At 39.3% G+C, this 18,208-nt stretch overlaps 1 protein-coding gene across 2 annotated transcripts; it reads left to right on the forward strand.

Annotated features, from left to right (window-relative positions):
• The first annotated feature begins 9 nt into the window (after positions 1-9).
• On the forward strand, positions 10-15,122 carry TOP3B (DNA topoisomerase III beta). Of its 2 annotated transcripts, XM_026091928.1 has the most exons (18): positions 10-110; positions 361-541; positions 1,254-1,385; positions 2,390-2,496; positions 3,665-3,739; positions 4,683-4,879; positions 5,303-5,459; positions 6,535-6,648; positions 7,559-7,649; positions 7,971-8,125; positions 8,372-8,477; positions 9,836-9,982; positions 10,523-10,696; positions 11,521-11,649; positions 11,931-12,080; positions 12,524-12,624; positions 12,860-13,061; positions 14,590-15,122. In XM_026091928.1, exons 2-18 carry the CDS (start codon positions 472-474, stop codon positions 15,069-15,071), a joined length of 2,589 nt encoding a protein of 862 aa, XP_025947713.1. In that variant the 5' UTR covers positions 10-110; positions 361-471; the 3' UTR covers positions 15,072-15,122. The 2 variants fall into 2 exon arrangements, with proteins under 2 accessions (XP_025947713.1, XP_025947714.1); XM_026091929.1 differs by lacking the exons at positions 10-110; positions 361-541 and adding an exon at positions 598-675.
• The last annotated feature ends 3,086 nt before the right edge of the window (positions 15,123-18,208 follow it).

Raw genomic sequence — 18,208 nt, forward strand, 5'->3', positions numbered from 1 at the left:
GCCCTTTCCCGCTTCCCCCGGGGCGGCGCCGGCCGTCTCCCCCCTCCCCCTTCGCGCCTTCCGGCTCCGTGACCCGGCAGTGCAAGCGGAGGCGATGGCCGCCCGCTGAGGTTGTGGCGCGGAGGGGACGGGAACGGCGGCCGGGACGGCGGCGGCGGGGGGCGGAGTCGCCGCCCCGCGCTTCACCTCGGCGGGGCTGGGCCGCTTCCCGGCTCGGGCGGGGCACCTGCGGCTGCCGGGCGGCGCGGGGCCGTTAGGAGCTGCGGGATCCGCCGCTGCGCCGTGGTTTGGTAGTGCTCGTCGGGTTTTCCCCCTAGAGCAGGTTTCGTAGCAACGCTGTTGTGTGTTTTCTCTCCTTAGACCGAGCACTGGCACTGTGAGAGCAGGTTTTCGTCCCCGAGCGGGGCACCGCGGCCTCCGGTAAACCCAGATCGCACCGTGGAGCCCGGTGGCGCGTCTCGTCGGCTGAAGATGAAGACGGTGTTAATGGTTGCCGAGAAGCCCTCTCTGGCTCAGTCCATCGCCAAGATCCTCTCGCGGGGTAGGGAAGAAAGCGCGCTGGTTTCGGTCCCTTTGGTCGGAGCCCTCTCGAGCGCGCAGCTCCGGGGCTTTAGCGAGGAGACACCTCTGGGCTGCAAGCAGCACGGTGCAGAGGTGTCCGGCGGGCGAAAGGAGGTGAGAGACACCCTGGACAGCTACTCCGATGTCTTTGGGGCAGCTGTCACCCGCCAGTGTTGCCTTAGGACAGGTTGCAGTCGATAAAATACCTGGATGGCACTCCGCGGTTTGTTTGTTTTTTATCTGCTAACTCCTGTTCAATCCGAGGACAGAAGAGTCTGCTTTTGTTTTATGTAGCAGCAGCGTGCATTAATGCATACGTTCTCTGGAAAGTGCTGATTAAGTAGCAAGTTGCTGTTCCAAGATTTTTTTGAAATATTTTATAAATCATATGGAAAACAGAATGAGTATGATTGTACTGATGCGGAAAAGAAGATATCTTTTCATAAGGATTTCCTGGTGGGAAGAAAAACACAGAGGAGATTCTGGATAGTTTCATTTGAAAATGAAATATGCTAAGAAAGGCCCAAAGTGATAATTGGCTGGAGAAGAACTTGGCTGAAGAGTAGAAGTCTGTAATCAGAAAGATCGTAGCTGTGAGATCCAGAAAAAGGGGGGGGATTAATTTCACAAGAAATAATGTTTTTTTGAATAGTTTTTTTATCCCGCTGATATTTATGTTCATATTCTCACAGGAAACATGTCCTCTCGCAAAGGACTGAATGGTGCGTGTTCTGTGCATGAGTACGCTGGATCATTTGTAGGACAGAGTGCCCATTTCAAGATGACGTCTGTGTGTGGTCATGTGATGACTTTGGATTTTATAGGTATGTGTCTGTTCATAACACTTTTTAACTGATATGGCTTGCAAAACTGTCTGGGAAAATATTGATTGTGAAAATGACTCGGAGAGAGTGTTAGAGAGAACTAGGGAGGAAATGAGGATGAAAGGGTCACTGATGGTCAACGGTTCTGATTTTCATTTCTAGTTCTGTAGCTGACTTCTTGTATGACCTTAGGCAGGATACTCATCTTTTCTGTGCCTCGGTATTGTTACCAGAAAATAAGGGAAGATGAAGCTCAATTTGCTAGCCTGTAAAAATGTTTTGGTGTTCTTGAATGAAAGATAGTTAAGGAATGCAGAGTCTAAAGGGGGACTGTCTAAAGTATCATGGTGTATTATGGTAAAGTAGGGATGTGGTAAGGGTCATGCGCAAGGGTTCTTGTCACTAACTTGCTTTGAAGTGTTGGACTAGCCGTGTGACTATTTCCTCTAATGCTAACTACCTCACAAGTTTTATGAGGACTAACTTTTGAGTCGATTGCACAGTACATTAGAGAGATACAGTGTCATGTAATTGCTAAGCAATATTACTAACAGTTACTTCAGAGATACAGAAATGAACAGATGCACTGATACTAGAAGAAGACACAGRATGCTTCATGATAGGCATTTATTTGCAGGGCTGAGACGTAACTGGCCATATGTAATGAACAGTAAAACAGACTGTAACATGTACATTTTATGTGCACAGTGAAAACAAGGAAAAAGCTCCTTTGGCCAGGTCAGTTGGTTGTACTAACAGAAGGTATTTTAACAGCTCATGTTACCATTTCTGAAAGGTGTCTAGCATTTTTTTTTTCCCCCCTTCACACGTCATGTTTCAAATTAATAGCTGCAATTCACATAAAGAGCTAAGGACTTTAAGCAAGACATGTTAGAGTAGAAAGCTTTCCATGACAAATTTTGAAAACCAGCTGTTTTACAAAGTAATGTTTTTGTTTTTGTTTTTTAATTTAGAACTTTAGCTAATATACTTCTGTTTTTCAGGAAAATATAACAGCTGGGACAAAGTGGATCCAGCAGAACTTTTTAGCAAAGCCCCTACAGAAAAGAAAGAAGCTAATCCCAAACTGACCATGGTGAAATTTTTACAGGTACTCTCTCTTGTGAGAAACATTCCATCTTGAGGCATTCATTGGCTCTATTCTTCTTCTGTTGGATACAAAGCAATGAGACTTATTTTTATCTTACCAAGAAAAATATGTGAAATTATTCTGTGGTTGTGGAAAGCAACAAAAATTATTAATAAACTTGAAAGAACAATATAGCATTTTGCTATCTATCAGCCTTGCTTTTTTAATTTTTTGCTTACAGGTTACCTAGCGCTATTTCAGAATCAGAAGTGTACTCATCTCCGAGCTCTTAGAGTAAGTCAGTTAGCTTCCCTTTACAATAAGGAATTGAGTCCATCTTCACCACAGATAAGTTTTCTTTTGGAAGGTAATGCCAGAGGAGTCCGTGTCCTTCGAAACATTTGTTACGTATCTTCCCTCTAACAAGGCAGGAAGGCCATCTGAATGAACTGTTTCTCAAATTGCAGATTGTTTACTGTTTGATTTTGTAGGTATCTCTTACTACTTCCCAAAAGTGGGCAGTGTCTGGCAATATGCCATACAATATGCTAGAGTCCTGTCTAGGCTCAGAGAAATGAGTACATTTTGAAATAGGGGTTTTCTTCCCTGCAGGAAGCAGCTTTTTGGCAAGTTAAATATTAATTGCATTGGTTCTTAAGCTGTTTCAAATCTTTGCCATGTTGAATTGTCTTTTGTATTTGTCTTCTGTTTTTTAACTCTTGATATCCTGCTTCTCAAAATTGGAACACTGGACACGTGTTACTTCTTAAAGCACATGCAAGGCCTAGCTTGTAAATGGCTTTTTTAAAATAAGTTTATGTTTTATATTGGTGACTTTCCACAAGTTCTTCTGTCAGAGGAAAGCAGTAGCGTGGTTGCTTTTACAAAATAGCATTCTGTTTGGAAAGCAAATGTTTATGATACAAAACTGATCTTGGTCTTTCTTAGAATTCCATATGCTTCTCGGATAAATTTAGATTTTGTGATATCTTTGTGAGCTAGGAAGGGTTTTTGGTTGGGTGGGGTTTTTTAGGTTTTTTTTTTTTTTTAAGGTGTGGAAACTATGGCAGGGAAAGGTGAAAGGACTGAGTAATAATTTAGTTCTTCAGTTTGAAACAAAACAGTTACAGTTAGTGAGGAGAGGTAACTTTTCTGAGTTGTTGAAGAACTGTGCTAATTTCTCTCACAGGTGGAGGGAAGAGGCTGTGATTATATTGTCCTGTGGTTGGATTGCGATAAGGAAGGAGAAAACATCTGTTTTGAAGTAAGATTTCCATTTCTAGATCTTATAATACTATAATATATGCATTTGTGACATACAGTACTATCAGTACGCTATTTTATGGATATACAATAAAATTCATACTAAATTGAATAGAGTTTTAAAGCCATGGAGCACCTTGGTGGAAAAATTCGTGTTTTTGAATGCTAAGATGTCAGTTAAAGATTATAAATCAATTTCATAGACGTTGCTCATCTGAAATGAATGATAAGATCTCTTAAATGTTCAAACATTCCAGTGCTTTGAGGATCGGTCTAAATTTCACAGCTGGAGTAGCTATTTTGCTGTCCTTGTAAAACTTGATCTCTCTCATCTTTTGTGCTTTAGGCGATTAGACACTTTTGAGTGTAGAGGCTGCTTTTAAGTGCAGATTCATAAGGAGAGTTTGGACTCTGCACATAAAAAGTATATAACTAAGATTAACAATTTTGCTGTGCAAAGATTTTTTTTTTTTTTAAAATATCCTACTCCCAGAAGTCTGCATGAAAAATACTTTTTATCTTTAGACAAAAGATGCACATTTTATCAAATGTTTGCATTCAAATACTACARTATTTAAGTGTAACTGTGCCCTGACAATACTTAAAAGTAAACCCAGATAGAAACTGAAACATATTCACAAAAAGATGCTGCAGCTCCACTGGAGAATTTTGTTGCACTTAGCTAAGAATAGTGCTTCCCTTTCAGCAACTGCTGTTTAATAAATAAATCCTTCAATCATGCTAATTCTTGATACACTTCTAAGTGTGTAGGCAATATTACTTTTGCTTATCAGTTAATGTATTGGTATGACATCTTACTGAATGAAGAAAATAGTTACGCATTGGCAAATACTTTGCAGGGATTTTTTTTGCTTTAGAGAGCAATACTAATTTACACTTTTATCTTTCAATTACTTTTAAAATATGCTTCTGATCTTCATTAGGTTCTTGATGCTGTTCTTCCTGTTATGAACAAACCTCGTAGCACTGAACGGATGATTTATAGAGCTAAATTCAGTTCTATTACTGACACAGACATCTGCAATGCCATGAATCACTTGGGAGAACCCAATCGCAATGAAGCTCTTTCAGTGGATGCCCGCCAGGAGCTGGATCTTAGAATTGGCTGTGCGTTTACAAGGTGACAGCGTAGATTACAGACAGTTTGGTGAAAGATTCAGGAAGACTACTCTGGTCTACAAAATATGCCTCAGAACGCTAGCGGCTAATTCTCCTCAGCACCAAACTGAACAATTTCATGCAGAGACAAACAAAAAAAACGTTATGGCTGTAACAGAGATCGATAAACTATTATCAGCAACTATAATGTGTTCTTATTTCATCTCTTTCTTCCCCACTTCTTTGGGAATAAACAAGATTCTGTGAGGCAAAGTGATTAGCTTTGTTAGCTTTTAAGATCTGATGATTTTTAGAATGTTTTTTTCCTAATACTTGAATGACCTAATAAATTATTCATATATGTCTGTGTAAGTTTAGGAAAGTTCTTGGTTTTGGTGGGAATAAGTATATTAATGCGCTTGTTGCTGGTGTTTTTCTCTCTTAGGTTTCAGACTAAATATTTTCAGGGGAAATACGGAAATCTAGACAGCTCCCTCATCTCCTTTGGGCCATGTCAGACCCCAACACTTGGATTCTGTGTTGAAAGGCATGACAAAATCCAGTCATTTAAGCCTGAGACTTACTGGGTGCTGCAAGCTAAAGTAAGTTTTGCATACAAGGAACATATATTTTTACCTGAAAAATTACATATATTCTTATTTTCTCCATTCATAAATTTGTAGCTGCTGACAGGAATTCAAATGCCTCCAATTTACTAGTGTATTTTTATTCACATGTGTGTCACCACTCTCTCTAGAGCAGATTCTAGGACGTCAGTTTTATATTAAAGTGGTTATTGTGTGCTGCTTGTAAGAATACTTCAGTGCTAACCATCCAAGCTTAGGCTCAGCCAGAAAGACTACTTAAAATGGTTTGCTTTTGTCCCTGGGGTCCTTGAACTGATTGTATTGTTAATTTGAATCCAGGAATTAATTAGGCTGCCAACAAACATTGGCATTGCTGAATATTGAAATTTTAAAGCAAATAAAATGCTCATTGTGTTAACTGACAATTGAGTCCGCTGAATACTTTGGCAGCTTATGGCAGTTTTATAGCCTTGCTGCTCTCCAGGCTCTGAGAACAAATCAGAATGGTTTTACTGCTTGTGACTGCAAGGATTTTTTTAAACAAATAAAGAAGGGATGGTAAAAAGTTGCCATTTTTAGATTTTAAAATAAAAAGATGAAATCTAGTGTCTACTATTGTCTGTTTCCTTTGACAATTCCCTTTCATGTGCGTAGTGCTAGGAAATACTTGGTGCCTACTTTTTGTAGTTTCAAGCTTTCATGATGGTTGATTCATATTTATTTTGGTACATGCAACTTAAAACGTGACCAAGTTACTGTTCGGTTTTAATTCAAAGGATTCATTTTGCTAAATCAAAATGATAAATTTGAATTTCTGCCTATTTCAGCCTTGACTGTTCCCAGCATTACAAATAAGTATAGTATTTCAGCTATCTGCAAGAATAATTCCATTCAGTCTCTTGACCCCAGAACTCAAAGTACTCCCTCTTTCTCAAAAACCCATGTGAAAAACAGTACAGCTGCAAGTTTGGAACACTTACGTCACAGCACAGGGATTAGGATTTGCTTGCTGGATTATGGTTGCAAATGTGCGCTCTTGCGCTTTTAGTAGTAGTGTAGGTGTTAATGACTTTTTTTTTTTGTCCATTAGGTGAACCCTGAAAAAGAAAGTTCTCTCACTTTGGATTGGGATAGAGTGAGGGTGTTTGATCGTGAGATTGCTCAAATGTTCCTAAACATAACAAAGATGGAAAAAGAAGCAAAGGTGAGAATATTTACTAAATGTTAGTAGAGCCGTAGTTCATATAGAGAAAATAATATTTCATTTGCTGTGTATTGGGTTTGGGTTTTTTTTTTTCTTTTTAAGACGAGTGTAGAATATTATCTGTATGTTGCTTTTTATTCCATTTAACTTATATATGTTATAAATAGAATAAAAGGCAAGAGGTTTTTGATTGTAGTACATATTATGCTACTTTGGTCATCCTAACAGAAGCCCCTTTTTAATATTGACTTTGGAGATGATCATCACTTGTGATAGGAAGTCTTCATTACTAAGCCTGCTGAGAAATACTGTTCAGATCTCTCCAAGCAGACCTCTTATTTCCCATGAGACATTGTATAAATCAGAATTTAATTACTTATATGGCAATATTCCTGCAGTTAAATTTTTAATCATGTGCGTGGTACAGTCTTTATAGCCAATTAACTTCTAATTCTCTTCTGTTCAATACTTGTTTGACAGTATGTTTGGATTTAAGTGCTTACAGGCATCAAGGTTCWAAGACTGCATGAAGCTTTTAAAAGTCTGGATTCTTATAGTTAAGACCATTACTTGGATTAAGCACTAAATCCTTGTAGCACTGAAACTATTTTGAGGTAAATGGGAAGTAAAGATAGCAATAAGCTACCTTGCTGCATTCCCAGTTATAGGTCTATCTAGTCCCTAGCACAAAGGCATCTTAGGAATGTGTTTTTAGAATTTGCTAAAATTGTCTTCAGTCAGATTTTCAGAAGTAAAAATATATTGCGGGTTACTGTTCTAAGAAAACAAAACAGATAATGACAAGAATAGGTAATGTTAGCTATGCAGCATGTTTATAGGCATCGTGAAAACTATACATTTATCAGGTACCAAACTTCAGAACTTTTACTGGGAAAATACTATTTTCTAGGTAGAATCTGTGAGTAAAAAAGAGAAGGTGAAGCAGAGACCACTGGCTCTGAACACGGTAGAAATGCTRCGAGTGGCCAGTGCTGCTTTAGGTATGTGTAAAAGTTCAGATTTTCAAACTGTTTTAAAACGAAGTATTTTTGGCTTCTCAGATCAAATAATCAAGGACACATCACATACATTTTTGACAGCATCTGCTTCCTTTAATAGATACATAATTCTGGGGGAAGGGCAAGTTTAGAAAGCTTGTTGAAAGTGAAGTGTTGGGTGAGATCAAGGTGACAAAACCCTTGTAGAAAGGACAAATCGGAATTTATTTAAATGCTTTGATAGAGTATACTTTCGGATGCAACAAATAAAATCATCTGCACATTGCTGTGATCATGTTTTTGTTTTCTCCTACCCCATCCCAGGAATGGGTCCGCAACATGCCATGCAAATAGCAGAACGTCTTTATACTCAGGGTTATATTAGCTACCCTCGAACAGAAACTACCCATTATCCTGAAAACTTTGACTTGAAAGGATGTTTGAGACAACAAGCTAATAATCCTTATTGGGCAGAAACTGTGAGTACATGAAGCGAAACCTATATTGTTTAGCAATTCTTTCTCTAGCCTGTGTTTTAGGAAATGTCATATCTGGTATATGGTGATCTATAGATCTGTGCAAGCAATAAATAAATATCTGTGATCTGTAATTGCTTTCATTTCTGGGTTTTGTATTGTTACGGATTTGATCTGAAAAATTTCCTAACCTGCCGAGATAGACTTGTTATCTGCTTCAGCCTATTTTCTCTCTCTTCCTTCACTCAGGTAAAGGCATTGCTATCGGAAGGTATTAATCGTCCAAGGAAGGGCCATGATGCAGGGGACCATCCTCCCATCACACCAATGAGAGCTGCAACGGAAGCAGAACTAGGTATAGGAAAATTCAATAGTGTTAGAGCACCATACAAGGAAATTAGTTTTTTGAGATATAGGAGCCAGTCTGAAAATCCCTAAGTTCTTGTAGAAAATGTGATTATTCAAGTGGCAGGAAGGGAAGAGAGAGCAGACTTTATCCTAACTCAAACTTCTGATGTCAGTGAGGTTCAGAGCTGGTCTACTCTTCAGTAGTTGATCCTAGAGACCATAGTACCTGCTAAGAACAAGGAATAGTCAACCTGGCACCAAAATGCCTACTTTCACTAGGAGAAACTTGCTGCAGAATGGTAACTTGCAAGTATTTAATTTATTGTATGTTTGCATTTGAAAGTCAAGCTTTAAATGCCTTTAAATTTAGTCTCTGTGATCTGTATTTTTATATTAAAATGTAACATTTGGCTTTCTGTATGCTGTGATCCCTCAAAAGGGAATTTTATCTTTAAAAGAAAATAGAGTGAATATATTGTATTGTTTATTAGCCATAACTAAGACTGTTTTAGAAAACTCATACCTTCTGATTTTCATGAATCAGTGAAAATCTCTGATAGAAAAAAAACAAGTGTGTTAAAATTTTGAGTAACTGTATAAGATACTGAATGGTAATGTAAGATTTCTATATGTACAGCAAGATGAAATATGCAAAATAGGACTGGGAATTAGAAGCCTTGTTTCTGACTGTAGCCTTTGCTTTACTTGATTTCCTAACTGTAAATAGTGAATAAGGAAACTTTGCTTTGAAATGTACATATATTAATAAGTAGTATTTTACAGAGTGATCTCTTGCAAGGCTGCAGGGCTTCAGGTTGCCCAATACTGCAGTGGCCACTAGGAGCCCATTTAAGGATTTAAATTAGGGAAATCTTCAATGGCATGAAGCAGTAGCTTATTGCACAAAGTCAGCAGTTTATTATTGTTCATATGTCTTAAAAAAAAAAAAAAATTCTGCATCATCCTTTCATTAGAATGTACTGCAAAATTAGGAGATGGGCTGGCTTAATTGGCAGCCCTTCTCCAAGAGCAAGTGCATGCAGATGTTGTTACGTGCTTGTAGGAAGAGACTAGCACAGCTTGTGTCTCTGCTGTCGTAGTTTATGTCAGTGCTAGTCCAGGAAAACTAGTTGATATGTGTTTAAATAAATACTAAAAAGTTAATGTGGTGCAGAATTCTAACATGTCTGAGTCTACAGGCAGGAAATTTTAAAGGGGAAACTGGATGGACCTTTGGAATTTATTTTCTTTTAGGTACCAGTTTTTCCTGTGATACCAGTGGAAATCTGGTACTTCTTAGTGCAAATTTTATGTAGAGCTGCAGGACTTGAGTTTTGTGGGTAAGATGTTGTTATTTATCTTCAGGTGGAGATGGATGGCGACTATATGAGTATATAACTAGGCATTTCATTGCCACTGTCAGCGCTGATTGCAAGTACCTACAAACCACCATTTCTTTCAGTATCGGTCCTGAACGTTTTACCTGTATCGGAAAAGTGGTAACTTCACCAGGTAAAACTAACCAAGGAGTAAGTGGTTAGCTATAGATTATTATTTTTCCCTTTAATACATTTAATGTATGTAAAAGTGAAGTTTGGGGGGAATTTTGAAGACATTTTTGAGATATCAAGGTAGCAAATACCAAATCTCTGTCTTCATTTCCATACTTCTGTTACACTAGAAAATGTATCTTATTTTTCATGTAACAGTCTCAAAAATAGACTTAGTGCCACACTTGCATCATGCTTTCATTCAAGTAAAGCATAAAGCAGTAAAACTTTTTTTTGTACATCGACCTGACTCAAGTCACCTACAAAATAGAGATGGTGCTGTGGAGTGGGAGAAACTTCCTGTTGGTATAGTATTTCCTCAGTAAACCCAGTCTCATTCATTATCAGTTATCTTCTACGTGGCATGGCAAGCAGCTTTGCAGCTTTGATCTGTATAATGCAGCCCAAGTTAACCCGAGTTAAAATTAGAAACCTCTTGTCCTTTTTCAAAGTTGTGAAGATAAGTGCTTTTTTTTTTTTTTTTTTTTTTTAAACCCTACAGGGTTCACAGAAATTATGCCTTGGCACAGCATCCCATTAGAAGAGAGCCTCCCCCACTGTGAGAGAGGAGATGTTTTTCCAATTGGTGAAATAAAACTGCTGGAAAAGCAAACCAGTCCTCCTGATTACCTGACTGAAGCAGAACTTATCACTCTGATGGAAAAGCATGGCATTGGTAGGAACTAGCTTCACTTACTTTATCCAGTAGTACATCCACCAAGAGGGCAGAGTCTGAGTCACTCCTCTGAACAGAGTCGCTGTCTCTGTTGGTAATAACCTTTTGGTATTCATTTGAATAGGTACAGTAGCGATATCTGTGTCCCCTCAAACCAGAATGCCTGTAGCACCTCGTAGTGGATTGTAGATTCTCTCTTCCCACATATTGCTTTCCCTTTCTTACCCTTAAGCGTAGTTTCTGGCCAAAGAAGCATCCTTTCATAATCCATCATTGTCATTTCTCTGTCAGAAAGAGCTGATGTTGTATGAAAGAATGCACCTACATTGCTGGGAATGTCTTCTGTCTTTACAGCTTGCCTTGTCTTTGCTGACTCTAGTAGTTCTTATGTATCTTATTACACGTTTTATGACAATACTACCTCTCTTCTTTAATCTGGCTTGCTTCCTCCAAAGCATTTTCATAAACTAATGTGTTCAGCCCAAATGAATGTAGTCTCTTACTCCCCTGTATTTTTCCAGAGGAAGTGATTATTAGAATAGCTACCTTCACAATAGTAATTCCCTGGAAGAGGTGAAAGGATTAAGGTTAAATCATACGTTTCAGAATTCTCAGAACTGCAAAGGAACATGTGAATTACTAGATAAAAGAGAAATGAGCAACTGGAAACTGGATAACAGTAAAAAGGTACCTGAAATTTTAAGCTGTTTTAGAAAGCACTAAAATTTGACAAAAAAAAAAAAACAGAAAAGAGAAGTCAGAAATGAATAATTCAATCAAAACTTTGTTTTGTTCAAGATGGATATATTGTTTGTGTGTGGCAGGAACTGATGCAAGTATTCCAGTCCACATTAACAACATTTGCCAGCGAAACTACGTCACAGTGGAGAGTGGTCGGAGACTAAAGCCTACAAACCTTGGCATTGTTCTGGTTCATGGTTATTACAAAATAGGTCAGTTAATGCTCTTTTTTCTCCCCCCTATCCTCTTACCTATCACTTCAGTATGTCAAGGGCTGTTGTCAGTGTATAAATAGCATTTCTGTCTGAAATGACACTTCTAGGAAGGTATTTCTAATTTCAAAGACTATAGTAGTTAAAACTTGTTTGTTTGTTTATTCTGATGTCAGTTTATGGTCAGCTTCCTACCCTTATTCGTTGGGTTTTTTTGGTTGGTTGGGTGGGTTTTTTTAATTGCTGCTTCTCCATTGCTTCTGTCTTTGATTTTCTGTTAGATGCAGAATTGGTTCTTCCTACAATCCGCAGTGCTGTAGAGAAGCAACTCAACTTAATAGCTCTTGGTAAAGCAAATTATCATCAGGTCCTGGAGCACACTCTTGACATCTTCAAAAGGAAATTTCACTATTTTGTGGATTCTATTGCAGGTAAAACCTTTTACATGTGAAATTCTCTACTACTGCTGAATTGTAGCAAAGATGCTAGTAGAAAATACTTATATACTAGGTTGCTTTTAAATGTTTAGGTTCACTGAAAGTTGTGCAGGACTGGGAGTTTCTGGTCAAATTAAGTTGCTGTTCAAAAAGAAATGGAGTCAGTCATGTGTCCAAATACTCACTTCAAATGTATTTTATGACTGTGTAGTGATGAGTTTCCTAAACATTTGTACTAGTTGAAGTTCTTACCTAGTGCATTTGTGCATGCTCATTGCAACACATGGTGTATTAAAGTGCTCCTAAGCAAGGAGGAACATCGTGAATAAAGTATTTTAATTCCCATTACTATTTCACAGGCCCATCAGACGATTTTGTGCAAGGTTTTCTCTTGGGAATTAGAGTTCTAACATCAATATGATTTTTCTCTTCTGCAGGTATGGATGAGCTGATGGAAGTGTCTTTTTCACCTTTAGCTGCCACGGGTAAACCTCTTTCCCGCTGTGGCAAATGCCATCGTTTTATGAAGTATATTCAGGTAAGTTCATCTTGTGCTTGTATTTTAAACTTCACTTGCTGGAGGTTATTGAGTAGAAACCTCTTTTCCATTATTGAATTTGGATTCAAATGTGATTGTCAAGAATGCATCTCTAAAATAAAAGGCCTGATGGAGTTTTCTTTGGGACCAAACCAGAGAGCAGTCACAGCTGGATTCCTGCAAGTTTTGAACCCTATTGTCAGTACAGTTGCAGAGATTTGTATTCTATTTCCAGGCCAAGCCAAGTCGTCTGCATTGCTCTCACTGTGATGACACCTACAGTCTCCCACAGAATGGTACCATTAAGCTCTACAAAGAGTTGCGTTGCCCCCTAGATGACTTTGAACTGGTGTTGTGGTCATCTGGATCCAGAGGAAAGAGCTACCCACTCTGTCCATACTGTTACAACCATCCTCCCTTCAGGGACATGAAAAAAGGTAGGATTTCTGCAGGCATGCAGGGATCAGCCTCATGTGAAATAAATTATGTGCAGTCTCTTCAGTGTGTTTTTACTAGATTTCAAACAACATTGCTTACTATAAAGTGCTGTTCAAATTAGATTAGATACCTAAAATTCACATCAAACTCACTGATCAAAATTTATTAGTTGAGCTATTCTGAACAGTATTATTTTGCCTTTAATCAGCACTAGGAAACATTTTCAAAGATTTTGTACCTGGATGAAAGGCCAATAGTTTTACTGGAGATAAATGAAGAATACTTTAACCCATTTTTTGCTATTATTGTGGAATAACCACAATAATAAACCAGCCAAGGCAGTAAAATCCTTTAGGATATGTGTGTAAAGTAGTGAAATAAGTAGCTTGATTTGAGAATTTATTGAGTAAGAGAATATTAATTCTGCATAGTAAATTTCTGGGCTTGAGATCTAATAGGATTTCTCTGATGAATCCCTGCCTTACAGGGATTTAGTTCCAATGTTAGTTATCTTTGTGAAATTTCCCTGTGCATTTTATTGAGTCTGAGAGACGCTACTCTTGCTTCATTTTCTGCAAGCTGGAAGAAGAAATAGACTGGCCAGATTTAAATTATTCTTGTTATTTCAGTAGCTCTGGAATCTAGTGAAAGCTGTTTTCACTAAAACAGCTAGGGTTTTGTGCATAAATCAAATATTACAAGATTAGTTATTTTTAAAGTTGTCTCCTTCTAAAATCACTAATGTGGAAGGGTAAATAAAAAAGCCCTTTACTATTAATCATATAACCATATTTTTAAGTTTTTATAAAAACACTTTTACTCAGATTGTTGAAGGGACCATTACAAGATACATAAAACAAACAAGAGACTAAATTTTTTGCATGCACAGTAGGTGACCTTCCTAATGCTCAATATACAATGCAAAACACGGATTCTGACAAGTTTAAGTTGCAAATATGGGGGTGCTTGGTACACATATGGGACTATAGTTCAAGGTCTGGTCAGAGTGGGAGAGTCCTATTTTGATGCTGAGGTAGATGGTGTGTGAAATGCCATTGAAGGGTGTAAGAAGGGGTCAAAGTTGCAGTTAGTCTGGTAACTGTGAGTCAAAACTTAATGCTTAGAAGCTCTGACTCTCAGGAGCTTTCTGGCATCTTTTTATTACCATCTTTTAATTAAAAATGTCTTATGCAAACAGCATATAGTCTAAGACTGAAATGAAACAGTTAGGAGCCATACATTTTATTGAAAACTTGTTTTCATCGTTAATATAGTCTTACTGCCTGTACTATACAGGGGCATTGTCTGGCAATTCTGAAAGCCATTATAGAAACATTCTGGAGCCAGAGATTATTCTGGATCTGTGAAAAGGCAGATTGCCTTTTGTGGAGTGGTTCTGTTTTGTAGTGATTTAGAAAACATATAACATGTTAAGCTGTCTTTCAGTTCTGTGTCTCACTTCCTGCCAAATGGGTAGCGGCGATATAGAGGGTTTCTCATGGTCCAGTTTTGCTCTTTTTCCCCCAGGAATGGGCTGTAATGAATGCACCCACCCCACATGCCAACATTCCCTGAGCATGCTTGGAATTGGGCAGTGCGTTGAATGTGAGAATGGGGTTCTGGTGCTAGACTCAACGTCAGGGCCCAAGTGGAAGATGGCCTGCAACAAATGCAACGTGATTGTACACTTCTTTGAGAACGCCCACAAAGTCCGAGTGTCGCCGGAGACCTGCGACTCCTGTGATGCAGCCCTTGTGGACGTAGATTTTAACAAAGCCAAATCTCCCCTACCTGGCGATGAGACCCAGCATTCGGGCTGCATATTCTGTGATCCTGTGTTTCAAGATCTGGTGGAGCTGAAGCATGCAGCCATGAGGCACCCCATGCACCGTGGGGGACAGGGAAAAAGGCAAGGCCGGGGAAGAGGGAAAGGCCGGAGGCCTGGAGGAAGACCCAATCCAAAGAAACCCAAGGACAAAATGGCAGCTCTAGCTGCTTACTTTGTATAATGGCCACACAATACAGAAAAATAAACTTCTTACAAAGTTTGTTTCCCTTTAGTTCATTTTAAGTATTTCTGATCTTCACTTTCCTATTCTTAGAAAAACTAAACACCTTGGATTGTTGTATACTTTGATTTAATCACAAAACAAATCCTTCTGGATGATCAGTTAGTGACTGAGTAAGCTGTTGGGCTTTCAACTGGAATTCATTTGCCCAAGCAGAGTTCACAAACAGGAGGGATACTTGAGAAGTCTGCCTGAGTGTTACCTGTGGCTGATAGAAAGGAAATGAAATTACCCTCTTCTGTAATTTCCAGGACCTTTTCAGAGATACAAGTGCCAGGAATATAAGAGCTGTTTAAGATCAGTGTTCTGCTGCTTTAAGCTTAGCCATGGAATGAGGYTCATTTCATCTGACTCTGGATCTGCAAAAATGAGAAATGATTAGCAGCTGTCAGATTTTTAAACTATGTCAGCAATAGCAAGAACACCACTTCAAATCTGTCACTGTGCTGCATAAGAGAATAATGCCAATAGACATAAAAAGGAAAACTATAAATTGAAGGGGAATATCTGTCTTGAGCAATGATTCCCAAATTACGGTCTGTGCAGCCAAATTAGTATCTTCTGGCCAATGGACACCAGTTAACTGAGACCTCCTCCTACTGCTGGAGGACATATGTGAGTACCCACGCTGCTCTCTTCYTCTGCGTTCACATAGCTGATCATATCTGATCAGCAGATCAAATATGATTTATACCATCTGTACCTCAAATTGTCATTTCAGTGTTAGTTGGCCTTGTCATCAAAAGGAGGATGCCATCACACTTCTATATGGAGCTGTATCTCCCCCGAGTGCCATACTGCAGGATCTATTTTATGAATATATAGCGTGCTCTCCTTCCCTTCCATGTGCACATAGCTGATCATAACTGATCATCTGATAAAACACAGCTTTTATCATCTATGCCCTAAAACCATTTCAGCGCTAGTTGTGGTCAGAAGGGAGGGTGCCATCACAATTTTAAATGGTGCAGACTCCTGCATTTGAACACAATATGCACAGAGCAGCTTGACATGTGATTCGCTGGCAACAGAAAGGAAAGACAAGTCCTTGCAAAAGGTAAAGTACAACCCTGTTGTTTTAATTGGAACAGAGTGTGCATTTACTGAACATGAGAAGAGAAAAACACCACAGCCCCAAGCCTGCTTCTCTGATCAGATGTTTATATAGTTACAGTTCAAACATGAACTATGTTTTAATAGTATTAGTTAAAAGACTGAGATGTAGGTAGAAGTTTGTCTTTCTGTAGTTCATGTTTGTTTTTTTTTCCCTAAATATTAAACCTTTTTTTCTAGTAAAAGCAAACTTTGTTTCTCCCTTAGCCTGGAGTGGGTAGCTTTTTTGTGTCTTAAAGTTCATCTTGTCATAATGTTTCTCAGAACCATAGAGCTAAGCCTAAATTGTATTAGTTTTCAGGTGGCTTGTACTGGTTCTGCTGTTCATGACTTCTCTTCCCTCCTTAGCCTGCCTGGATGGGCTAGGGTAGCGCTCTGGAAATAGCTGTGTGCTCAGCTAGCTTYTGCTCCTGCGTATCACGCTGGCTATTGGCTGGGATTTTCCTGTGATCTTTAGTGTGATAACCTCAGAAACGTGGGAATCCTGCTCATCAGTCATTCCTAGTGGCATCTGAATTGCGTGGGGAAATGTTCCTCTAAATGTGGTCTTTATTTTGAAAGCTTTTAGACACACTTTTGCCTGTAAAATCTCTTTATTTCCACTGGGGCAAATTCAGCAAAGTCCTGGGAACTTTCAGATGCTGAGAACTGGCCACCTAAGTGTCCTGGCAGGTTTCAGTGTCTCCCTTGTACTTCCACAAATAGTGAAGTTGTTCTTTGTAAGATACATCAGTAATTTTGAAATGATCATTGAAAACCATCAGTGCTTGTGCCTGAGGAACGAAGGCATTGGTTTTGCGCTGCCCCAGCAGCGCTCTGCGGCGGGCGGCACGGGGGGCTGCAGCCCGGGGGCAGGCAGCAGGGCACGAGGACGTGCCGCCGTGGGCTCTGGGCACCGCGGCCGAGCACGTGGGCTGGCGGTGGCAGCTCTCTGGAGCGGAGGTGGAAAGAGCACTGAGGTGACAGTGCTTACAGTTTTTATTTAAAACTTTGAACATGCAAAAGGCACATTCCTGGGCTTGTTTTAAAAGGTACAAGCAAGCAAGAAACTTCTTAAGCTGATGAAGTCCCTGGAGAAGGGTTTCTAACAGTAGGATAAGCACTGCACATCTCATGTCTGTGGTTCTTACTGGAAAACGTTATAAAGGAATTATGGCTTATGAACTAGAGCTCTTCCACCTTCGGTTTACTTTCCATCGTAGAAGCTGGGATTTATTTCAAACTGAATATCCAAGTTAATTTCTCAACAAAGCTCTTTGATTCTTTAATAAGCTCCAAATGAAAGTGATGAAAGGCCCTTCTCTTATGTATTAAAAATAGGATAGCTAGTAGACAAAATACTAAACTAGAGTTCTGTGTTTGGGAAAGGCTTTTGCCATTTTAGGGGTGGATGAGGTAAATCGATGGCACCGTGCCTTGGTACCAGACTTCAGTGAAGATGTTTTGACTGTTTTACAGTTCTGTGTGAGGGAAAAAGATAGAGATTTTAATCAGTATGCTGTAAATATCCAAAAGGGCCCCAAAGATCTAGGGGAGAGATGAGTTAGGTATTTTAGATGCCCGTGTCCTACTGACTTTAGTRGAGGTTAGACACATTTTTACTTTTAGGGGTGCAGGATTGAGAATTTGTCTTTCATTCTTTTCTTGGAAGATTTCGGACTGGCACAGATAATTCTGCTTAGTTTACTGACGCTCTCCCTTTACTGAGAGGCCCTTCAAAATCAATGTATCTTTAACAGTCCGTTGAATTGATGCCACTTGTCTATTTACTTGTGGTGTGATAAGGTCTTAAGAGCTAACACAGATATTTTGCAATGAGGCACGCATGACCAAAAACCCCCCAAAACAAAAATCTGGCACGGCTACAAAATTGGGTGTTCTGAAGCAATTTTTCGGTGACTCCGGTGGCGCTGGGCACCGAAGGGGGCCGGCAGTAACGGGGCCGGCGACCCCTGCCCGCCCCT

This window comes from Apteryx rowi, unplaced genomic scaffold, assembly GCF_003343035.1.
Source record: "Apteryx rowi isolate R43461 unplaced genomic scaffold, aptRow1 scaffold_93, whole genome shotgun sequence".
Lineage (NCBI taxonomy): Eukaryota > Metazoa > Chordata > Aves > Apterygiformes > Apterygidae > Apteryx > Apteryx rowi.